Source organism: Ochlerotatus camptorhynchus, unplaced genomic scaffold (genome assembly GCF_037179485.1).
Source record: "Ochlerotatus camptorhynchus isolate MF236.1 unplaced genomic scaffold, CSIRO-AGI_Acam_v1.1 ptg000185l, whole genome shotgun sequence".
Taxonomy (NCBI): Eukaryota; Metazoa; Arthropoda; class Insecta; order Diptera; family Culicidae; genus Ochlerotatus; species Ochlerotatus camptorhynchus.
This window is the reverse complement of record NW_027040675.1, coordinates 690,690-716,341: the sequence shown is the minus strand read 5'-3', so window position 1 is coordinate 716,341 and position 25,652 is coordinate 690,690. Positions and strand designations below refer to the sequence as shown.

At 43.4% G+C, this 25,652-nt stretch overlaps 1 protein-coding gene across 2 annotated transcripts in view; it reads left to right on the top strand.

Moving 5' to 3' along the window:
* Positions 1 to 25,652, top strand: part of Eip93F (Ecdysone-induced protein 93F) — a 574,027-nt gene that overhangs the window by 297,913 nt on the left and 250,462 nt on the right. Inside the window, exon 1 of one of the 2 annotated variants that reach the window (XM_065223167.1) lies at positions 13,431 to 14,897. The exons of the other annotated variant lie outside the window; for it this stretch is intronic. Within the exon in view, the coding sequence (XP_065079239.1) occupies positions 14,888 to 14,897 (10 nt within the window). The 5' untranslated portion in view covers positions 13,431 to 14,887. Of the gene's footprint in view, positions 1 to 13,430; positions 14,898 to 25,652 lie in introns of those variants that run through there. 2 annotated transcript variants of the gene reach the window in all.

Genomic DNA, 25,652 nt, shown 5'->3' with positions numbered 1-25,652 from the left:
AAATAAATTTCATTCCACTGTATAACGTTAACCAATAAAGACGTGTTTCTACAATTGAATCTTTACGCAAAAAGTTACTAAGCTTTTACTTAAGACCAAGTGCTCCACGCATACCTACCCGAGTAGAATAAACTATGTAACCATCTAGCAAATTTTGATATTAAAAATAGGAAATCTAAAGATCTCTTTTTCTATTGGTTTGATCGATATCGAAAATATCCAAAATAATATCAAAACAGCTATGAGCTAATAACTGCGTGATAGCAAAGTAAACTATTAGCATATCTCATGAATAACAGAGCTCATGAGCTTCGCAATAACAAACCAATATCACATTGACCTATTACTGAAATATAAATATAAAAAAAGCTACACTACGGATTCAACTAGTCTTGAACCCAGGTTGTTTGCGTGACTGTCTCGTATGCTGACCCCTCAGCTTTATCTTCTTGTTGAATGTAGATGGAAAAAATGACCTCGCAAGTTGTTCGTCGACCGCGCATTTATCGGTCAACTTTAATGCTTCTTAGTTGGTAGTACCACCACCTGTGGCGCGCATAGTCAATTCCTTTGCGTTTGACGTTTACACACTACCGCTACCCGATGTGCGGTAAAAGAGGTGAGGAGAAAGGAAACTAGTGGACTCTATCATTCTGACGGTGTTCTTATGCAACAGCAGACGTGACGTCACGTCTGTTGCTGCATAAGAATACGCGAGAACGAAAGAGTCCACTAGCTTCCTTTCTCCTCACCTCTTATACCGCACATCGACCGCTACCCAGGCATGGAAAATCATTTCGTGCATTCACTTACATTCGCTTGCCTCTAATTTGTTTCATCAACATAATTTCGTAAAATGCTATAAGAAGCTTTTGTAGGTTTTGATATTAGCTACAACTCTTGTGGGTAAATCAAATCTGTATCTCTTATGCATGGCGAACTTGAGTGGGAAGAGCTTGTTATTGTTTTTCTGTAAATGTAAATTTCATTCACTGAACATCAATGCTGGGTTCTGTTTGATCTTCTTCATCATGCATAAGAGATACATATTTGAGTTATTGACAAAAGTTGTAGCTAATGCCATAACCTACAAAAACTTGATACAACATTTTACGGAATTCTGTGGATGAAAAAAGTTAGAGGCCAATGAATGTAAATGAATGCACGAAATGGACGTAAATGATTTTCCATGAACTCAAAGTAGTGGGTGCCCAACAATTATTTGTTTGTATTTTGGACCACAGATTTCATAAGAGGAGCGATTTTTTTTTTTTATATAATTACTTTATTTGTACAGGCTCAATCGAACAACTTTACAGAGCCGAGTTATCCTTTGCGTTATAAAAGCAATCTGGGTGAAAAATATAGTGCTGTTGTTCCCACTTCGGTGCCGAGATTGAAAATAGTGGGCATGAGCGATCAGTTTTCCTCCGATGTCTTTATTGACTACTTAAAAACTCAAAATAAAGACATCGCTATAAATGATGTAAAAGTAGTGAACATGTTTGAAAATCCACACTTCACTTATAACAAGTTTAGTGTTGTAATTGAAGTCGATGTCGATACTTATAAATGTATGTTATGTGCGAAAAAAAGTAAATGTAGGGTTTGATCGGTGCTCGATAGTTCCCGCGATTAATGTGTTGAGATGGTTCAAATGTGGAGAATTTGGACACAAGAGCATGGATTGCAAAAATTGTGATAGATGCTCTAGGTGTAGCCAACAAGACAAAACATCGGAGTGTACGTCAACTGTATTGAAATGTATTAATTGTTTGAAAATGAATAAAGAACGAAAAATGAACTTGGACGTCAACCATGTCGCATTTAGCTCAGAATGTTTGCTCTATAAAAGACTTTTTTATCAGAAGAAAAGCAGCTTGCGTTTCAATAAATAGCAGCCAAGTTCCAGGAATGTGAATCAATTCGATTTTTTTTTACTTGAATATTGCAAGGTTGTCAACAAACTACGTAGCATTACGTGAAGATGGGTAATTATGGTGTTTTGTATCATTCTCCCAGTTCTAGTGACCATCGTTTTGTTGAAGTTTTAGAGAACTGGCTCGAGATATTCCTTGATTCTAGTAAATTAAATATATTGGCTGGTGATTTTAATATTAATTGACGTGATAACCATAATTCGAATCATTTGAAGCGTTTAGCTGAGTTTTTTTTTTAATTTAAAGCAAACGGTAAATGAGTATACGCGTATTTCCAGGCATAGTAGAACTTTAATTGACCACGTTTATTCCAATTTTGAATCCATTTGTTCAGTTACGGATACTGATTTGAAAATAACCGATCATGAGTTTAGTGATTAATGTCTTAGACCATGTTAACGATAACGATAATTTTGTAAAATTGAAGTGCTGGAGGAAATATTCGAAGCAAGCTGTTTCGAATCTTGTTGAGAGAAGCCTGGATTTTCCATTCGCGGCCGGTAACTTAGATGAATCTACAGCTGTTCTTAATAACGCTTTGAAAGTGTACTAATCAACTAGTTGAGCAAAAATTTGTTTCCTTGAAAAACTCGAACAGCTGGTATAATTTGGATATTTTGCGTCTTAAACGGAAAAGGGACAAAGTTATGAATATGTCCAGAGGTCAGCATCAAAAAAACAGCAAAGAGTTATAAAAAATTTTGAAATTTTTATTATTTGTTTTTCATTAGGAAATTCAGCTGGAGTAGATAATGTGGATACTAGAGCTATTCAAGATTGCTTTCATGTCATTGGCCACATCTTGCAAACTGGACATGTGCCACAAATTTGGAATCCCTATTCAAAAAGTTGCTGGAACGATTAAAGCCGAAGAGTTTCGTCCCATCAACATGTTGCACACATGAGAGAAATTTTTGGAACTTGTTGTTAAAGGCCAGCTGTTGGAGTATTTAAATAGTAATAGTTTGTTGATACCAGAACAATCGGGATATCGGGAAGGTCATTCTTGTGAAACCGCGTTGAATTTGGTATTAGTGAAGTGGAAAAATAACTTGGAGTGTTGATACCAATACCAGCAGCACTGTTGGTAAGCCCTACGCGAAACCTTGCGGTCGGCACACCTCGTCTACTGGGATTGGACAGAAACGTCATGGGTTATCAGTCATCACGGCTACGGGTTCAAAACGTCAGAACGAAAGAAGAATTCGTAAATAACGTGTCAGCATGTGAAAATGTCTTCGCACGAATTAATATAATAGTATCTACTTTAAATTAAATAAATATATATAGTTGAGTCTGGATTGTGCTCCGGTGAATTGGATTAATCAATTTCTGCGTTGTTAGGGCAACGTTGTACGAGTGGATAGCTAACGACAGAGATTTCTTTCGTTTGGCACGGCCTTTGGTTCTGCATTTGCCGTAGCGAGCTCATACTCACTAAAGATTTAATTTGGATTTGTTGGGGCTAGGATAAAACCAAGAAGACCAGATTCTTTAAGAACTCAACACACAACAACAGTGCGATTCTCTATCGATGTCCGAAAGATCTACCCAACAAAGCTTAAAGAACCTGCTTGACGAAACGCTCGGACGAAGGATGCCAGAGACGGAAAGAAACGACTGCAAGGTCTGCCGTCGATCAAACAACTTAGTCAATATAGTGTTTTGCCCGAGGTGTGAAGAATGGTTTCATTACCAATGCGTCGGAGTTGACGAATCCGTAGCGGATGAAATCTGGATGTGTGCTGCTTGCTTGGCTCATCCACCACCCAATCCACTCGGCCATACCAGTACTCCGTGTCTACTGTGGCTTCCAGTTTGCCGTCGCCGGTGACGACAGGCAGTTATAATCAGTCTATACTGACTGATCAAGCAAGGGCAGATCTACAGTGACCATTCAAGATCAACGAACATTGATGGAACGGAAGATGGAGGAAAATCACCGAATCGAGATGAAACGGAAGAGGTTGGAACTGAAGAGGCTGGAAAACCAGGCCATGATAAAGATTTTAACCACGAAGGACAGCAACAACAGCTTGAACGAGCAATCAGTCGTGGCAGGCGTCAATAGGGTGCAGAACTGGATGCCAGGAATGGTCGCAGAGATGAAGAACCCTTCGATCGCTCCAAGGAGCGCGGTGGCATAGGTGACATCGTCGGTCGTGCCCACTTACGACATCAGTTACACTTCGACGACTGCCTGTGCTGTAGCGAATACGTTCGACCCGACTCTGTCGTCAACTCTTCAAGGAGCGATAGGTGACTATTTCTCCAGTTCAGCATACTACTCCGCAATCGCTCACGGGTTTACAATCCGAAATCGATCGCTTTCGTCTACCTGGGGCACTACCAAAAGGTTTGGTTAGTCGAGTACCAATAATGCCAGGAAGGTAGAACCACTCAAACGAATGTTGTGACGGCCTGTCCTACACTCCCAACGGTGAGTTTTCCTTCACCATACCAGGGGTTACCAATCAACATGGGAGTAGTTATTCAGCCATCAACTTTGCTACCACAATTACAGCCTTATCTGGGGGTGGCAACAAACGTGAGGCAACCAGGGGTACAGTCAGCAGTTTCCGCCCCACCAGCTTTTCTTGGGCGAGCGATGAACAGCGGTGCAACATGTGGTAGTCAGCAACCATTACCCTTTACCGGATACGCAATAAACACCATAGCAGGAGGTGGATTGGCACCCGTAATGAATCCCGGTAGCGTAGTAACAGGTGATGGACAGCAAACTCTACCCTTTCCGGGGTACTCAGCAAACTCCACGGCAGGAGGTGGATTTCCACTCGTGAATCACATTCCGGTGCTTCCAAGGATGTATGATCCGGTTGGGCAGTATCAAGTAACACCCACGCAGCAGCATTTGATGTCAAGGCAGGTCATGCCAAGAGATCTTCCACCCTTCAGGGGAATATAGTGCGTACATAAACACGACAACAGCGTGTGGTTATAGAGATGTGGAAAATCTGGCCAGACTTCAGAAAGCACTACAGGGTAAGGCATTCTATGCGGTCAAAAGCCGACTACTTCTCCCGGCGTGTGTACCTCAGGTCCTGTCCACGCTGTATATGCTTTATGGACGCCCTGAGTTGATCATCCAGACGCTGCTGAATAAGATTCGTGATGTTCCTGCACCAAAGTCGGACAGATTGGATACGCTGATTTCCTTTGGGATGGCGGTTCAAAACTTTAGCGATCATCTTGAAGCGGCTGGACAAGTGGCACACATGTGCAACCCAGTCTTACTGCAGGAGCTGGTTGAAAAAATCCCGGCGCAGCTACGTCTAGACTGGGCTTTGTACAAACGCCAGTTTGTGGCAGTTGATCTGCGTACATTCGCGGTCTACATGTCAACTTTGGTGATCGCAGCATCGGATGTTACGGTAATTTCAGACTGCAAACAATCGCGATCGGGCAGAAGCGAGCGCACCAGGGACAAGAATTTCCTCAACGCTCATTCAGTGAGTGAATTGCCGAAGAAGGAAAGTAAGGAGGAAACTCCGCCGATGTTGTTATGCTTGGCATGCAACGGTGCCAACCACGAGGTCAAAGACTGTGGAGTCTTCAAGAAGTGGAATCCTGAGAGCCGTTGGAAGATTGTCCAGGACCACCATCTTTGTCGAACTTGTCTTGGAAAGCACGGACGGCGCCCGTGCAAGGTGCAAGCTCGCTGTGGTGTTGAAAGTTGTCAGCTACGGCATCATCAGCTGCTCCACACGGAGTCGCAGAGACAACAACCTCCAGCGAAAGACGAGCAGAAGCCAGTGAATAATAACAAGGGTTCTGGAGAAGGGGTGAACGCACACCACACTACCGGGAAGTCAACGTTAACTGACCTGGAATGGAAAACCGGTAGAAACATTCGCGTTCCTTGATGACGGATCGTCGATGACGTTAGTCGAGCAGTCCATTGTAGAACGTTTGGGAATCGATGATGGCAAACCACTTCCATTGTGTCTAACCTGGACCAGCAACGTAACCAGACAGGAACCAAACTCTCAGCGCGTTTGCCTAACTGTTTCTGGTTCTGGTAAAAGCGAACGGTTTTCCTTAAAAGATACAAGTCTGAACCTTCCGAAGCAGACGTTGAAGTATGCGGAGTTGGCACGGCAACACTCACACTTAAGAAACTTGCCTATCAGCAGCTACGATGCGGTTTCTCCCGGAATATTGATTGGCTCGAACAACGCTAGTTTGATTGCGATGCTGAAGCTAACGGAGGGTCAACTAGGCGATCCTTTGGCCGCTAAGACGCGACTGGGTTGGTCAATTTATGGATATGCAGGGGACCAAAGGAAGGCAGCAAATTTCACATTTCACATTTACGAGTGGGAGTTTCGGCAGATAAAGGCCCAGAATCTGCGGAAGACAGGCGAGTCCGTCGGATTTTGGAGAAAACCACAAAATGGACTACGAAAGGGTTTGAGACAGGACTGTTACGGCGACACGACCGCGTGGAATTCCCTAATAGTTACCCGATGGCCGTGCGCCGCTTGGAATGCTTTGAGCGAAGAATGAGTACGGATTTGGTGCTGCGAGACAGTGTCCATCGGCAGATCGAGGAGTATTTGGAAAGTGGTTATATTCACGAGCTAACACAAGAGGAAATGAAGTCTGCCGATCCTGACAAGGTTTGGTACCTTCCACTGGGAGCCGTGAGAAATCCTAAGAAGCCGGGAAAAATCAGGCTGGTTTGGGACGCAGCTGCGAAGGTAGGTGTCGTTAAATACGATGTTACCAGACATGTTGGTTCCCCTTCTGGCAGTGCTCTGTGGATTCTGGGAGTACCCAGAGATTCCTCTTCCGCAAAGACCCAACTGAGCGTGTCAAAGTATACGTGATGGATGTAGGGAGTTTCGGTGCTACGTGCTCTCCGAGTCAAGCGCATTTTATCAAGAACCTGAACGCGAAGGTGCACGAATCAGAGTATCCTCAGGCAGCGAAAGCAATCTTGAAGAAGCACTACGTAGACGACTATTTAGATAGCTTCGACATAGAAGAAGAAGCGATCAAGGTTGAAGGAAGTACACGCACGCGGTGGATTCGAGATCCGGAATTGGCACTCAAACTCGTCTACACTTCTGGAACGGGTCGGGGAACCAAAACAAAAACAACCGGAATCGATAACCATCGATACGGAGAATCATGAGGAACGAGTTCTTGGCCTTCTTTGGTTACCTGAAGAAGATCTTTTAGCTTTCGCCACCGACGTGCACCTTGACGACATTACTCCAACAAAGCGGAACATATTGCGATGTGTCATGAGTCTCTTCGATCGATTCCCAAGGTATGTTTTCACACATTACTATTCCGGGGGACGGATGATTATCCAAGACACCTGGCGCAGTCAAACCAAGTGGGACGAAGAGGTGACTGAAGCGATTCAATCTCGCTGGCGTAGGTGGATCGCGCTGTTTAAAAGGGTCAGCCAAATCTGACTTCCCAGGGCATACTATCCAGGATTCTCTGCCGCAGATGGAGGTTCGGTGGAGCTACATGTTTTCACGGACGCTAGTGAGGAGGCATACTGAAGACTGTATCGGTTCCTCGTCTGGAGCTTATGGGTGTGCTATTGGGAGCAAGGTTAGCAAAGGCGGTTGGAGAGTATCACACGTTCCCTATCCTGCGTCGTATTTTCAGGACGGATTCAGGGGCAACGTTGGCTTGTATTTAGTCACAACATCACCGGTACCGACAGTTCGTGGCCTTCGGAGTGGGAGAAATCCTGAACAAGACGGAAGCAGCAGAGTGGAGATGGATTCCTACACGACATAATGTGGCAGATGAAGCCACTAAGTGGGGAAGAGGTTCCAGCACCGACGTCCAGTCCCGTTGGTTCAAGGGTCCAGATTTCTTGTATCTACCAGAGTCAGAATGGCCGAAGAGAACGTCTATGAAACCGCTTGAGAGAACAAGCCCGATTTACAAGCTGTCTCCTTTCTTGGACGAGCTGGGTGTCGCATCGGAGCAGTCCCGTACATCACGCATGATTTCAAGTTCCCTATTATCCTGCCACGCAAGCATCCGATAACCACGCTACTTGTAGATTGGTATCATCGCAAATATCTACACGCCAACCAGGAGACCGTTCACAACGAAGTTCGTCGAGTAGTGAAAGAATGCCAAGCGTGCAAAATCAGCAAGGCGGTGCCAACTACCCCAAAGATGGCCCCGCTACCAGCTGCTCGGTTGGCAGCCACAGTGCGTCCGTTCTCCTATGTTGGGTTGGATTATTTCGGTCCCATGAAGGTCAGAGTTGGCCGTAGCTGCGTCAACGGTGGATCGCTTTGTTCACGTGCATGACGGTGAGAGCAGTCCACTTAGAAGTTGTCCACTCGCTATCCACAGAGTCTTGCAAGATGGCCGTTCGCCGGTTCGTAGCGCGCCGGGGGTCACCGGTCGAAGTATACTCAGATAATGGAACAAATTTTCAGGGAGCAAGCCGTGAATTACGAGAGGAGATTGTAGCCATAGGGAAACAACACCAAGAAACGTTTACGAACTCGGCTACCAAGTGGATGTTCAATCCGCCATCTGCTCCGCACTTCGGTGGTGCGTGGGAACGCCTCGTAAGATCTGTCAAGGTTGCAATGGGATCGCTGTGCAATGACCGGCATCAGGACGACGAAACATTGCTAACCGTCGGAGCAGAAGCAGAAGCAATTGTGAACTCTAGACCTCTCACATTTATCCCTCTGGAGAACTGTAATCAAGAAGCGCTAACACCAAACCACTTCATCTTACTGAGTTCAAACGGAGTAGTACAACCTCCAAGAGCACTAACTGAACCGACGAAGATAACCCGTACGAACTGGAACATGACCAGACAACTCGTGGACCAGTTCTGGAGGCGGTGGGTCATGGAATACCTTCCATCGATCGCCAAAAGGACCAAGTGGTTTGGTGAAGCAGAAGCAGTCAAGGTGAACGATCTGGTGTTAATAGTGAACGAGAACCAGCGCAATGGGTGGACCAGGGGACGCGTCCTGTCAGTAATAAAGGGAAGTGACGGACGTATCCGTCAAGCATTGGTACAGTCTACAGTTGGAGTGTTCCGGCGTCGAGTCTCAAAACTGGCAGTGCTGAAGGTGCAAGCAGATGGTAACGTTGACTCGGTAGCGGAGCCTCAAGTACGTTACGGGTCGGGGGATGGTACCAACTGTTGGTAAGCCCTACGCGAAACCTGCGGTCGGCACATCTCGTCTACTGGGATTGGACAGAAACGTCATGGGTTATCAGTCATCACGGCTATGGGTTCAAAACGTCAGAAAGAAGAAAGAAGAATTCGTAAATAACGTGTCAGCATGTAAAAATGTCTTCGCACGAATTAATTTAATATTATCTACTTTAAATTAAATAAATATATATAGTTGAGTCTGGATTGTGCTCCGGTGAATTGGATTAATCAACGTTGTACGAGTGGATAGCTAACGACAGAGATCTCTTTCGTTTGGCACGGCTTTTGGTTCTGCATTTGCCGTAGCGAGCTCATACTCACTAAAGATTTAATTTGGATTTGTTGGGGCTAGGATAAAACCAAGAAGACCAGATTCTTTAAGAACTCAACACACAACAACAGTGCGATTATCTATCGATGTCCGAAAGATCTACCCAACATGGAGTGTAAAGATACGATTGTTGCTGTTTTTTGGATCTAAAACGCGCCTTCTAGGCCCTTATTATTAAGATCAATCAAGCGCTTTGGAATTACGAGTACTGCATATAAATGGTTTAAAAACTATTTGTCTGACAGAACTCAAAGGACTGTTTTTAATGATTCTGTTTCCAGTCCCGTGGGGAATAACCTTGGAGTGCCCCAGGGAAGTTTATTAGGGCCCCTGTTATTTATTACGTATATTAATGACTTCCCAAGTAACAATTTTGGTTTGGTATGAGGGTTCTTTAGATCAAGATTTTGACTTGTAGAATGCTATAAAACCTCTATAAAGCTTGCAATGTTACTTGGGTTGCGACGTGTTTTACGGTTTTGCGATATTAATCTTTTTGCAGATGATACTGTGTTATTAATTGCAGCTAAGGATTTAGATGATGCCGTTTTACACTTGAATGAAGATTTGCATTCTCTAAGTAGATGGTTGAAGTATAAGCAGAGGAGATTAAATATCTTGGCGTTTGATTGATGACAAACTTAAGTTCAACTCTAACATTGACAATGTCATCAAGCAATTTGCCAAGAAGTATGGAATTCTTCTGAACTGAAAAACGGTTTAACTATTGCCAGTAAAATACAGCTATTCAAATCAATCATCTCTCTTCATCTAGACTTTTGCCCTTCCATTTATTTCTGGCTAATGAAACACAAATATCGAGATTACAGCGCTTGCAGAATAAAATAATGCGTTTGATTTTGAGATGTAATAGATTCACTTCCTCAACATTGATGCTAGACGCCTTACAATGGTTGTCGGTGAAGCAAAGAATTGTATATTTGACTATGGTGTTCATTTTTAAAGTAGTTAACGGTTTGCTGCCTCGATATTTGTCTGATCGAATTGAAAGAGGAAGTGACTTTCATAGATATAATACTAGAAACGCGGTTGAAATAAGAACACCACATTTCTTGACTTGTGCTTCACAAAATTCATTATATTATAAAGGAATAAATGTTTTCAATTCGATGCCTAGACATATCAAATGTTCAGCAACACTTACAGAATTTAAAAGACACTGCATTTCACACGTTAAAACTGTCTTTTGAACAGTTATCCAGTGATTTTTTTTTATAAATTGACAAATTATGGATCTTGACGAAGTTATCTCTAACGGATTATTTTATATGGATAGCTGTCATAACGACTTTTTAATAATTATTGTAGCACTGCAAAAACTATTTCTGTTCGCCACTATGGTGATTATGGATTTTTAATATTTGATTTAATAGTACAAGATTTAAAAAAGTAGTCTACAAAGGTTTGAGCCTCAAACTACAAAGGTTTGAGATACCTTGAGTTAGTAGTAAGTTTTCTGTGGGGGTTCGTGAGCATTCCTGACATTGCTGAAAATTATGATAGCATTAGACTGCTTTGTTGATTGTTCATTAACTCTTGATTGCTTGTAATACTTATGCATATTTTAGGTGGACAAAAAGGTGAACTAAGAGGTGGACGCCTGAGCTTTTCCACATTTATATCGCTGTGTAGCAACTGTAAACTCTAGAGGAAATTTATATCTGTAACTGAAACCAGTTCGATTTTGTTTGCTAACCTGGTTAAAATGTCATATTTAATTATCTTAAAGATAAAGCGTCCAGCTCGAACCTTTGTAGGGGTAAGAGGTGGGACCATCATCATCATTTTTTTTTTTCATCCTAACGTTACCTCAATATGATAACACAGACAAACAGACACGGCACATTGAACATTTCTCATTTTAAATACTACCGCCATCTGTCGTATACACTAAACAAATAACTGTAGTGTAGGAAATTTGTAACGCCCGGCACAACTCCAGCTCCACATTACCAACTAAAAAACATTTAAATTTACCGTTAAAAGTGATTTTGATGAACATTTTGATAGTGTTATGTCTGCTTATCTGTTATCATATCTTCACTATCACAACTTCGGGTAATCCGCGAAAGTACTTGCATTTTTCTCAGGCACTTTTGATCTAACTGCAATCACTCTCTCATACTCGAAATGTGCCGCGACCAATTTGGCACAACGACGCCCTATCTATGACCAAAGCGCAGGAGAAAATTGGCTCCTTATGATGAAGGTAGCGCATCACACTTGGAATACCACAAAGATGACTTCATTATTCATTATTCATCACGGCAATCGACCATTTGATATCAAATGATAAGGCTCAAAATCCAAGCACGTTTCTTTTCTCGCGTTCTAATCTCCGAAAAACCTATGCCTACTACGCCCGTCCACAACCGTACGCCTAAAACCTAAAATTAGAACGCCTATCAAAACGATCGTCCGGCTCTCTCTTTCTGTTCTACAGCCAACTCAACTCTGGCACCACCCATCCCCGAAAATAAATATCGAATACGGAACCAACGCACCACCACCACCACCACCATCTTCAACCACCCGACGATACACGCACTTCTCGCAATTTCCTCTCGCCATCCAATCCCCAACCAACCAGTCCACGATTGACTCGAACTCAAACCCAAACGAAAAACGTGTTTAGAAGAGCCAAGGCACCATCGAAAAGAAGCAACAAGTGGCCATTTCTAATCTCGCTCGCATCACTCTAAACAACCACACCACCACACCATCAAAGCAAGCCACATAGGAAGGAACAACAAACCGAGAAGAGTAGGTAGCCTCGGTAGGAACATGGTGCGGGATGCGGCGGAGATTGCATCATGCCATTCCCCGTCCGACCGATTCAACACACACGCATCATCATCGTCATCACGGTCGATGATGACGATCGTCATCATCGTCATTGGACGAAAACGAAGATGTTTTTGTGCATCCCAGCAAGGGACCGAACGAACGCAGAACAAAGAAAAACTCGCGCTCGGTTCGGATTCGGCGGAGGGAGCGCGAAATGCGTTTCTCGCGAACAACAACAACAACGAGACGACGACGACGACGACGACGAAGAAGATGTTTTATTACATACACGTAATCATAATTCATCTGCAGGAGCGGTCGGTCGACGGAGTCGAAAGGGGTGGCCGAAGTAGGCGAGTAATAAAAACCGATTAAATTTTTTCTCGCCGTGTGCTGATGGTCGGGTGCTCACGGGTGGAAAAACCGGGTGGGTAACTCACCACCACCATCACCATCAACACAGCCGCACACACTACTGCGATTAAAGGGGGGTGTTTGGCTGGTCGTCCTGCTCTGTCGTTCGAGCGCTGGGAAACGAGCACTCGGGTTGGGGTCGGGTGGTCTCATTCTCTCACCGCCGCACACTTGCATCGATTGCATCGATGCAAGTGTGCGGTGGCGAGAGAACTTATTTAGGGGGTTCGGTGTCTCGCTCTTGCACCTCCTCGGGTCGTGTTGCATCAAACAAACATGCAACAAAAAAAATGCACTCCATTCGCATGCGCTCGGTAGTGTGGTCTCCCTTCTATACGGGGGTTTGCTTGGTGGTATGGATGAGGAGATACCTCACACTTGGGCTGTTGGGCAGGCGAAAAAAGTGCGCTCCGAAAAATTTTCGGCTCAGCGCGCACACTTGCGCGCGTACAGTGCTGGAAAAAATTGAATTTGTTTTGACACACACACAGAGAGAGAGAGGGGGGGAGAGCGATAGAGCGGTGGGCTCGCTAGTGAGTGTGTGTCAGTGAGTGCAATCCCCCCGTCGCCCCACCCGTGGGGTTCGGGTTCGGTGTGCCGAATTCTGGCAGGCTCTTTTTTCGGTCTTCCGCCACCGGAGATGCACTTGTGCTGTCCGAAGACGATGGGCGGGGGAGGGGTGGAGGGCAAGCCGGGTTTCCGTTGGGGTGTGTTGTCGTCGTTGGCACCCATACATCCATGGTGCTCGCTCTCTCGCTCTCGCACGCTCCCCGCGGCGCACTCACTCCGGAGTGCACATTCTGGGGAACAACGACGAAGACGACGACGACGACGACGACGGGCAAGAGTGCGCTGTGCAGCTGTGTAATATTCATCATCGAAATTTTCCCTTTAGTCGCATAAACGCACTGCTCCGATATGCACCGGAACGCAATTTCGGACGCGGCCCGAGTCGACCCGAGTGTGAGCGTCCGAGTAGAGCCGAAAATCTCTTTTTGTTATTCCGTCGTTCCGTTTTTCCTTCATTAGCGCCGCGCAGCACCGCCAATAACACCGCAACACACTAAAACTACACACTAAACAGGAAGCGGGCGAAGCGAAGAGAAGAGAGTTTCCGCGCGCGCGAGTGTTCGTTCTTCATAGAAATATAGATAATTTTTTTTCCTCATCGTCCGGTACTTTCGTTAGGATATTTGGTTGTGTCAATTTGTGCTAAGAAGAAAGGGAAAATTAATTAAGGAAAAATCACCCCGAAAAAAAAGAGGTCCTGGCAAGGCGGAAGGAATCGCGCACACAGATAGAGAGAAGCCCACCTCTCTGAAGGCGAAGACACGAAGCCGAAGAAGACTCCGCTGTGTGGAAAGTTCCAAATTGGAAGAAAGCGAAACAAGAATAAAAAAAAAAGTCCTGTCCAGTGAAGTGCAGAAGAATCTGAGTGTGATCCAAAAAAAAAAAATAGAAAAGAAAAGCTAGTGAGTGTGAATCGCAGTGACCGGGGACCGAAAGCTCGCATTGTTCTGCCAACTGTAGTCTTCGCCGAGAATAGCTACGCGCGCCGTGCAATGTTCCTCCTCGTCAACCGGTGGAATCGCGGGGATTAGAGCGTGAAGGCGGTGCTGGTGATTTTTTCCCCCAACCAACCTCAACCGAAAGTGAGACAAATTTTCTACCAGATTTTGATCTTTGAGTTGACCAAACTCGGGCCGCGCACTATATTGGTTGAATATCCGCCAGAGAAAGAGTTTTGTTCAGTTTCCGTACAATTCAGTCCCATATATCCCGGTTTTAGTGATCGAATGTGTTCGCGAAGAAGAGTCCTCCACGACGACAGAGTGACAGAAGCGAGAGGAGGCAAGTGTCATCCGGAAATGCAACGGCGCCCACCAACGGCGGCCATGAGTGAGTGCGTGTGAATGACAAAACCCATCAAGTTCAGTTGATCTCAGTAGTTTCGGTTAAGCCTCGGTTTGTAAGCCTCAGTGCGCAGCTCTGCGTAGCCCATCAGAAGAGCATCAGAGGAGCAATACAGTGTGTGAAAGTGTGATCAGTGTGATTCGTGAGTGTGATTGTGAAGAAGCCGCGCGCAGCTCCCTGCGTCGGGGTGTTTGTGTATGTGCGTTGTACGTGTGCCGCGCCGGTTGTATGTGACCCAGTGGGGGGCCCACCAACAGCAAGTCCCAGCCGACTGAAACCGAAAGCATCTCCCTAATGAAAAGTGGTAAGTGAAGCGAGCGTCAAGTGTCTCGTCGGGGAAGCGCCAATTATCTCGAGAAGAACGCATCGTTAACTCGAGAATCAGTGCCAGAGGCTACGCACTTTTTGCGTGCGACCCCAAAAACAGCCAAAAGGACGGAACCGGTCGAACCGGACTCGAACAGAAAACCTAGCCATCCCATTGTTGTGAGCCGGAAAACCTTGAAGATTAAGAAAATTGGTGATACGGACGACGACGACGACGACCAAGTGTGAAACTGAAACTCTGCGAGCGAGGGGTGAAGAAGTGTGATGCGCGAGATACAGTGGTAAACCTATGCACATTTTAATGCATAATCATGAGAGTGCAATTGCAGCAGCAGCAGCAGCAGTCGAGGCGCGGTGCATCCTCCGTTGCACCTCCTTTTGTATATGTGCACTCGCAGTCGTAGTATGTAGTAGCAGAAGACGTCGTCGTCTCCGTCGTAGACAAGACACCCCGAAGATAAATTCCGCACACAATCCTCCAAAGTTGGTCGGACAATGTTCACGTGAAGAAAAACATATGTTTGAATTTCGAATGAGCAGCAACCCCTCGCCGCCTCGCCTAGTTCCGAACTCCTGTTGATCTATTTTTTCGGTGTGTTTTCAACAAATAATTCCAGCCAAGGAACACGGATCTGTCTGGAAATCAGTCCCCATTAATTCGAAACCACCACCGTTGAGTGTGTGTGTGTGTGTGTGCGTGTTCGTGTGATAAGCGAAGCAGCGAGAGCTGCCCAACCCTACCCCCTGAGTCTGCTTGGATTGCTTTGATTGATTTTTTTTTGTCTTTTACCTCGTCGAATCCTTGTCTACTACTTCTTCTTCTTCCTCTTCGCCCGGTTCTGGTTGTTGTGTCTTGGTTGCACTTGAGAACTTGCCGATGAACAACGTCAATGTGTCGAACTGTGACTGTGGAAAGTAATTGGAAGCATATGGGATCGGTTTAATGCGATTTGCTGCTGCGGAAACGACGTCGACGGTGGCGCCGGTGAGAGGTATCCGAAACAGGAAGGGAGCCGCGGAATTTAATCAGTGTGTTTTCTTTCCATAATGACGACGGCGGCGGCTGAAGTTTGTGGAAACTAATTCGACTTATTTTGTCTCAAGTGGCACGGAAAAGAGTCGTGGAAACCGTCGAACAGTGTCTTTATGCGGCCTAGAAGTTTTGGAATTCAGTTTGGAACGAAACTGTAACAAAACCGATGCGTAATAATCTAAGTAACAAAATCGTTACCAGGGTGTCGACTACCTGTGAAATCAGGGAATCTCAGTGAATTTTATTTAAATTCAGTGAAATATTTCCCCATCCTTATTTATAACTGCATTCCAAACTATAATGATATCAGCAATCATGTAGGAAAGTTAAACAATGATTTTTTTAAAGACTTACACAATTCCAGGGGAAAGTTCTTGGACTAGAAGCATGTTTTATAGATCCAAGACATGGACAAATTCTTCATGTTTCTAGAACGAATTTAAGTGGCCTTTACTTTTTATTAAAATCCATGGCTTAAGAAACAAGATTTTGGATCATTTGCAACATCAATAGTTTATGAAAGCTTCTTCTTCTGCTTCGCATTTCAAGCTTATTGCTTATCGCATATTAGCTTATTGCGTGCTCTCAACTTAGTGTTCTAGATGCACTTCCACAGTTAATAATTGTGCGGCATGTACAATCATACTCTGTGCCCAGGGAAGTCGAGACATTTTCCAACCCGAAAAATTCCTAGACCGGACCGGGAATAGAACCCAACCACCACTAGCGTGATCTTGCTTTGTAGCTGCGCATTTACCGACTGAGCTTAGGGAGTTTATGATCCTTGATAATGCTAGATATACCTCCATCATTCAGTCCTCACCAATTCAAATTTCTTATCTAGGTTGCAAATCAGAGATGCGCAAAATATATCAAAACGACCAAGCCTACTGTGCAGCTTTTAAGGGGCAAGATGCTTCAGAAACATCGGACCTGTCGAAATCAAAGATTTTCACACGATGCCTCATAATCCAATAAATGGATAAAACGTGGACATCTCGTACCGTAACGTACAAGAGCCTTGCACGCTTTTTGGCCACGGAATTCTGCTTCATGCGCCGGTTCGGATATTTAGATGAAACGTGGACATCTCGTACCGTACGTTTCGTTGTAAATTGATTTATTGGTCGTTGGGAGTATCTAGTCTCGACATATATCTAAGTGTTTTTACATTGTTCCTGCCTTGGCAACTTAGTATTTTAAACAAATATTCTAAAAAGTAAACCTAAATCTTATCTAAGTATAATGGAGATTAATCGTTGCAGTTGAGAATTGCAACGATTTTTGCTTAAAATTTATAATTATGTTGTTGGACATTTGTGCTTAACTCAAGGGGTGTGCCAACTTTTTTACAATCTCTGCGGCAGTAGAGTATCATCAGACTGATTTTTTTGCTTGTATAATGGTATGTTTGGCAACGCGGTAAATTTGACAGTTCACATGTTTTCTTTTGAAGAAACAAAACAACAAGCAGTGGAATCCTATCCCAGATCCTAACTGCCGTGGCTTTCGGTTCTTTGCTCTCAAATTATCTCGGAAAAGGACTACACTGAACCTAATAAGCAACGGGCTCGGCCACCGAATCGAAGCTTCGAGCGGGAACGTTCTCCGGGTGAGGCACTTCCAATTTCCGACAGGACAATAACTTCTACTGGATTGGAGTATGATGAGGACTCGGATGAACCACAGGTGACGGTGGTAAGTAGACGAAGCAATCGTGCATCATCAGAGGAAACTGGTCCAGATGCTCTTAAGGTTCTGATGAACGCTTCCGAGAGGAGTTTCTCCCGAAAGCCATCGACTCAGTCAAAGATGCGTCGCCAGCGTTCTAGTGGGAGTTTCAACCGGAATTATACTTCCCTGGTGGAGGTGGGGTTTAACATGCGCACACGGTAAGACAGTCCAACGATCGGACAAATTGAGAAAAGTATGATGTCAGTGCCGATCAGAGAACACCTGTAAAAGCTGGGACGCTGTCGATGGTAGGATAGCGAACACCGGTGAAGATTCTACCTCCGAACATGGTCCGAGTGTTCATCAAAGGCGAATTCATCGATGTCAGTTACGATGAGGGACGAATCATGGAACTGAATGTCGATTGGATGATCAACGAAGTGGTGAAGCGTTAGGGAATCAAACATGGTACAACTACTACGGCCAGATGGTGGCCTTTGTATGGACACCAAAAAGCTGCGTTCGGATCAGTTCTACTGCAAACATCGCGATGTTGAAATGCTTAGTGAACTGCTCCAATCGCTGGGCACCATGGTTTTTCCGGCCACTTTACACTTCTTCTCCGCCAAGCCTATAAATATTCTCTTTCAAGCGCTGGGTTACCAGGGTTGTGTCCGAGAGCTAAACCTATCCTTAAACCATCTCACCGATGTCAAATTTCAGAAGTTCGCCTTCAAGAGCAATCAACATCCTACAATTCCACTGAACCTCCTTCGGCTGTGATTTCAGCTCCGTCACGAATCTCCCCGCCCCAAATCGATCTACCAACGTCTTCAACGTTCCCTTCACTTCCTGCTTCAGGGTCTCGCTCTCCCCACTAACCAACTCACTAATCACATTCCGAATCGGCATTATGACCAGTAGCAGTCCCTTCAGCTTCCGGAACGATGCCACCCCCTTCGCAACTTCGATCGAACTGTTTTGAAACTCCAAAGCCTTCCGCACCCGATCTTTGAACAGTTCGATCTCGAAGTCTTCCGGTAGCGACTCCAGCACCATCCGGAAGAATTCCAGTGTCCCCTCCAGATTACAGTTGTACTTGGCAACGGTCATCGCCTGTGAGGAATCAATGGCAGAACTTCGCCGGAAATTCACGGTTGAAGTTATGAAACCAAAAATTGGATTGTGTCAACAACAGTGATTAACATTTTGACGCATACACAGAGCAGGCGTAAATATAAATAGTACAGTGTTGCCAGTGATTTTAAATATCATGAAAACCATGGGTGCCAATGAAAGTGCCCAGGTGTGCCCATCTGCATTTTTGGCACACCTTTGCTAAACTCTCAACATTCGAAATTCTACGGTAGGTAGGTACAGAACCAGGGAGGCAACTTCAAAAACATCTTTAGAACTTTGTTCTGAATCCTTTGAAGTGTTTTTTTTTCCCTGGTAGTGCAACAACTAGAGCATATTGGCACAGCGTAAAGCACGGCCGGTCTAAAAACTTGTTTAAATATGAGAAGTTTATTCGTCAGGCAAAGTTTGGATTTCCTGTTTATAAGAGGATACAATCATTTTAGATAGGGGAAATGGCTCTAATGTTGGCCTATGGATCTAAGATTGGGCCCATCGCTAAAAGTCGGCTATTTACCAATTTTATCTAGATGAACGCGTCATTAGAACGGTACTAATTGATATTTTTGGTCGCTGTTGAAAATTTAGTCGATTGCTGAATTCATGTATGGGCCCAAATTAGGGACATGTAGGCCGACATTACCTACATTTCCCCTATGTGTTAGATTTGGCTTGAATGCCCTCAATGTGATCTTTAGAAGTTAATTTTTGGTCTAGTACTAAGTCAAGACAATTTCACTTGGGAAATTGTAACTCCGTTCATAGTGACTATGTGACTAATACTGTGTTTCAAAAAGGAAGTTTTGGAAGCGTTGGGAGAAATCTTCCATTTTTGTAAATAAGAAGAGAAAATAGCACGAAGACTTCTTCCTGTAGCGGAAATGCCTGTGTCATCGGCGAACGAAGATTTGTGGCAACCCTGACGAAAATCAGAGAGGTAAAAATTGAAAATGTTTTGCAATATAGGCCCAAGAATACTACTCTGAGGAACTCCTGCTCTAACAGGTAGTCGATTAGATTTGGAATTTTGATAATTTACCTGCAGAGTTCTGTCGGTTAAATAACTTTGAACTAATTTCATAATGAAAAGTGGAAAATTAAACTTTTTCAATTTACCAATCAAACCTTCATGCCAAACACTGTAGAATGCTTTTTCTATGTCAAGAAGAGCAACTCCCAGTTGAGCAGTCTTCAGATTTATTTGAACGAATTAAATTCGTAACTCTTAAGAGTTGATGAGTAGTTGAGATTTTTTCAAAAATATTGTGCTTTTCCAAAAGGGTTTGGAACTCGGGTCTAATTTCGAAATATAATTTTTAAAAGGTTTGTTCCTCAAGGACAGATAATCGCCCTTTAATTTGTTTTATTGCAAATCTCACCGCACCATCACTTTATATTGCCGCCTACGGACATTTTTTCTGACGGATCAAGAGCTGAAGATCGTCGTCTGTTATAATTGAATCGAATTTAACCTCGCATTTTGGAACTGAGGCAGCTCTTGCTTCAACTATAGAGGCAGTCAGCGATTCAAGAGCATAATTAATTTCATCTTAGGTTTGGATTGAAGCTATATTCCATAAATGTTCGATATTGCTCCCAATCAGCTCTATGGTAATTGAATGTAGTGCTGTTGGGATCAGACATTTTCCTCTAATGGTCGGGTTATGAGCAGGGCTTGTAGCAGGTTACTATTTTCAAGTCAGTTTGTCAAAGCATAGCTTGATTTGGTAATAAATTTGTGTTAGAAAGATTAATTAAAAATAGACACAGATGGGAACGTTAACTGCCCAATTGGTGTTGATGAAATCACAAATATTTTCATTTCTAATTTCAACTCCGTGATCAAGAGATTCGAGTCTGTTATCGACAAAACTATGATCTCATAGACAATAGACTTATCCCAAATTGTCTGAGGTTTTGAAAAAAAAAAAACATCTGGACTTACTATACTGGCTTCTGCCAAACACCGTTTTATAATATATTCTGTGTCATTCTTGTCAATGTGTGCCCTAGCGTGCCGTGATGTGTTTCAGCACAGTGTGCAGAGTTGATTACCCCTTGTCATCCAGCATTTTACGAGCGCTTATGGCCGCCCCAATCTGGCTGAGTTTTTGGTAGGGAACATAAGATTTGAAGTTTGGGTTGTGTCGTTTGACGTGTAAACGATCAAATTTGATCGACCCCTCGACTCTTTTGTAAGATTAAGTTGTAATATGGTCTATATATGAGTTGTTCATGCTTATGTAAAATTTTACTGATACCCGCTCCTTCCCACACAGCAAAACATTATTTCAACAGCGCAATCGCAATATGCTAGAACGCACCAAAATACTAAAGCTCGATTCACTTAATATCTGGACGCAAGAAATCAGCTCTATCTCCGGATTTTTTTTTTGGTGAAATAAAACAGTTGAACAGTCAAAATAAAGGTTTGTTATTGCAATTTCAGGAAAAAATATCAACAGCCTTACTCCATTTTGGTTTTGATGATATGACGAACATTTCTGAAAATACCTTGCATCATCTTTTGGACACTCTGTTCGTTTACTTGAGCGGCCATTTTATTCCACTTCATCTCTACAGCATCCCGAGTCCCCTTTTTCCAGACTTTTTCAGCTTCCGCTAACAATTGCCCAATATTTCTCGATTGGGCGAAAATTGAGGGCAATTGGATGGGCTGATGTATTTTTCGATGAAATCCACCCTGTTGTCATGGTACCACTAAAGTGTCTCTCGACTGTAGGGGGGCAGCTAGCCAAATCCAGCCAAAACTTTACAGGGCCTTTGTGTGCTTTGATGAATGCGTTTTTTCAGGCACTCTTCCTTGTAGAGCTTCGAGTTCATAAGGCTCATTTGAAACGAAAACTTGAGTTCCTTGTCCGCAGCTGCAAATCGCTTGCCAAATCAGACATTTTCCAGCGAACAGCATCCTGGGTTCCTCGTGAGAACCTCTCTATATAACTTCCGAGAGCGTCTTTTGGCCATTCGGTTCTGTTTCGGTGTCCGATAGTCTTTGCGCAGACGGATCTTCCGGACGGTGCTTTTGTTGGAATTGTATGTTATGGTAATGTCGCCATCAGATAGTCCTGGGTTTGCTCTAATTGTTCTCAATACCTTCCAATGCTGCCGATCGTACGGTCTACTACGACGCTTACTGTGATCCTTTCGAACAATAGTTTTCCGCTCGCGGAAACGTTTGAGGAAATTGTAATTTTGTGGGTGTCCAAAATTAATATACTTCTTTCGGCTTCCATGTGTCACAATTTATATTTTAAATCTTAATGAATAGTAACACAACTTTTACCAATGAAAAAGTTCCCAAACAATCTGCTGTCAAAACATTCGAGAATCGACCACTAGGACCGCTGTCAGTAATGAGTAGTGCGTCCAGATTATAAGTGAATCGAACTATAAGGCAATAACGCAACAAAAGGAAATCTTACATCGATGTGCTCAATTCCATTTAATTTCATTACATTCGCTACCTGAGTGCAATTTTTTTCCGTCCGTAACAATTACAATTACACCATATTTACGACTTTGCTGTAGTGCATCCACTTCAATGTGATATTAATTTTTATTTTTTGCAAGAAAAAGTAAGACAATTTCTAACACCCCCTTCTCCCCTGAATGCTTACGTAAAGGGAGAACACTAAGGCTGTGAACCATTTGCCGAGTTAAATTTAACTCGTGGTTAAAAGTGACATTTCGAAAGTTATTTTCTATGTTCGAAAATCCCCGTGCTGTCGATCGACCGGTTTTCGACCCACGTTTGTCAAAATTTAACTTCTTGGCTGTCAGAAATAACCATGCTCGGATAGCAGGGTTCATCGATAACTTTCCATCTGTCAAATTTTAACCAAAAGTTAAAAAAAATTCGCCAAATGGTTCAGAGCCTCAGGCTGTGAACCATTTGCCGAGTTAAATTTAACTCGTGGTTAAAAGTGACACTTCGAAAGTTATTTTCTATGTTCGAAAATCCCTGTGCTGTCGATCGACCGGTTTTCGAGAAGAACTCAGCCACAGTTGTCAAAATTTAACTTCTTGTCTGTCAGAAGTAACCACGCTCGGATAGCAGGGTTAATCGATAACTTTCCATCTGTCAAATTTTAACCAAAAGTTAAAATAATCCTCCAAATGGTTCAGAGCCTAAGAAATCCGGACACATAACTCAAAAAATAGAACTATTTCTCTGAAGCCAAGCTAAGGGAGTGTATAGAATCACAGTAGGTCAGGTGAAGTTCATTTGTTTACATCATGGCTTCACCGGAGCAAGCACGTCGCGATTCGATCCTGCACGCTCGAAACGAAAATCCCGGACCATCCGGTCGAGAGTTAGCAATACTTTTCAATTTGTCGAAATCCACGGTGTGTGAAACGGTTTCGGGGAAAGTCTGACCATCGTCCGGAAGCCCGGACGGGCCAGACCGGCAAAGCCAGCGGATCCTTAATCACATGTGAAGTGGTGGGTCCTTTCAAGCGGAACCCGTCATCGAGGGAAGCGGCGCAAAAGGCAAATGTTACGTCCTAAGCGAAGAAGAGGGCTGGATTAGGAAGTTGTAAGGCCCAGATGGTGCCGGACCGAAATGCAAAGCAGAATTTACGATTTCGTGGCTATGGATGACGAAACGTACTGCCTATAGTCGCTATATTCATAGTCTGGCGGATAGAATCTTGGGAACCAATTGAGCTGTCAAATAGCGGAACCAATCTAGCAAATCACGACTAACAACAGAAAAGAGCACATCAGCTATTTTCTCGTGACTCAAGGCTCGCAAACTAATACCATCTTCGGGTTGTGGAAAGTTTCTCCTATCCGATGATGCCGGTAATTTGCGTTTGATTGGCGTGGAAAGAATAATCGTTTGTTTATAAATGTTGATAGTACCTTTTCATTTGTTGGTCTAAAATATATTGAATTGGTTCCACTTTTTGATAGATCAAAATTCTATCCACCAGACTATGAATATAGCGACTATAGTACTGCCTGGCAGGTATCGATCGAATTCCTTGGCAGGAATTTTATTCCTCGGTTGACCGGAATAGTGCCCCGGAAGAATTTAAAATCAAAAAGAAGTCGGAATTCCCCAAAAAGTTCCTTGTCTGGCAAGCAATCTGCAGTTGTGGGCTGAAAGGAGGAGTGCCTACGGAAGAGACTACCATAGAGGTAACTCTAAGACTAGAAGGTCCCGAAGAAACGTGCTCAACTTTTTGGCTCAGCTCTGGTACTCTCTTCGGTCTCAAGCTAATCGATTCACCCCTCGAAACATAGAAAAATCCACTAACCCCTCATTTTATCGGTCAAATTTTCATAGCGAATCAAAACAAAAATTGTGTAGTACTAGAATTTTGACTAGAATGGGGTACGTTAATCGTTTGCTTGGGACCAATAGGCTAGTCAAGCAGTGAGCCAATTTAAAATCGTTAGTTTCGTATTGATTGTTGAGACTACTGCCTTTTCTGGAGCAGCGTGCGGTAGATTGCCTATTCTGGCCGGATTTGGCAAGCTGCCACTATTCAAATTCCACCAAACAGTGGTTCCCAAGGAGATGAATCCGGAAAATACTCCACTGACATATACGAGCGTCAAGTTTGACATAAAATTGAGTCATAATAGAAGCGAAAATCAGCTCAATCAAACGTACTTTCGAACTTTTCAGTCTCGGAGCACTTAATTTTACATGACATGTTTGTTTACGTCTCATCCTTTATGTCAAAGATGGATTTCGTCACGTGTAAGATTAGGTATTTCTAAGGCTCTGAACTTTTGGTTGAAATTTGACAAATGGAAAGTTATCGATTAACCCTGTTATTCGAGCGTGGTTATTTCTGACAGACAAGAAGTTAAATCCATGGCTCGAAAACCGATCGATCGACAGCACGGGGATTTTCGAGCATAGAAAATAACTTTTCTAAATGTCACTTTTAACCACGAGATAAATTTAACTCGGCAAATGGTTTACAGCCTAAGATTGTGGGCAATTGTGAAGCACACAATGAATAAAAAGGGTGGAACTGCATTTGACCTGAAGGATTTCAAGCGGAAATGGAATTTGGCAACCAAACAAGTTCGAACAGGGCTCGTTCAAAAAATGAAGGGCCGTGTACGAAGAAAAGTTCGAGCAATGGCCTACGGTAAGAAGGAATGGTCTAACAATAAGCATAATACCGTAGAACCAACAATCAATACGACACTATCGATTTTAAATTGGCTCACTACTTGACTAGCCTATTGGTCCCAAGCAAATCGATTAAGGTACCCCATTCTAGTAAAAATTCTAGTACTACAATATGTTTGTTTTGATTCGCTATGAAAGTTAGACAGATAAAATGAGGGGCTCGTGGATTTTCCTATGTTTCGAGGGGTGAATCGATTTGCTTGGGACCGAAGAGAGTACCAGAGCTGAGCCAAAAAGTTGAGCACGTTTATTCGGGACCTTCAAGTCTTAGAGTTACAGTACCTACTAATTTAGAGCTGTTACATTGAACGCATTTTTAAACCCAACAAGATGTTCGTGTCCGGATGTTTTCGTGTTCAATCTTTATTTATTATTTATTTATTGAACGAGATATGTAATTAAAACAAACATATCCCATCAATATACTGCAAAACATCGTTAGCAAATGTTTACGATGATTGATTGTTATTATGCACAATAAACCGCTTTGAAATTTTGGTTTCTACACAGATATGGTTTAAGAGCTATGCCTGTGTCAGAACTAAGCTTGGAAATGTTCATTATAGCAATAATGCTACTTTTTGAATATATGAAATTATGCGATATTATAAGGCCGTTTGCAATGCTGTTATATTTTATATGGACTCAATTTGAATCTAGAACAGAAACGCACCCGTTACATAAAGCTTCAGCAACTTACAGCAAAAGC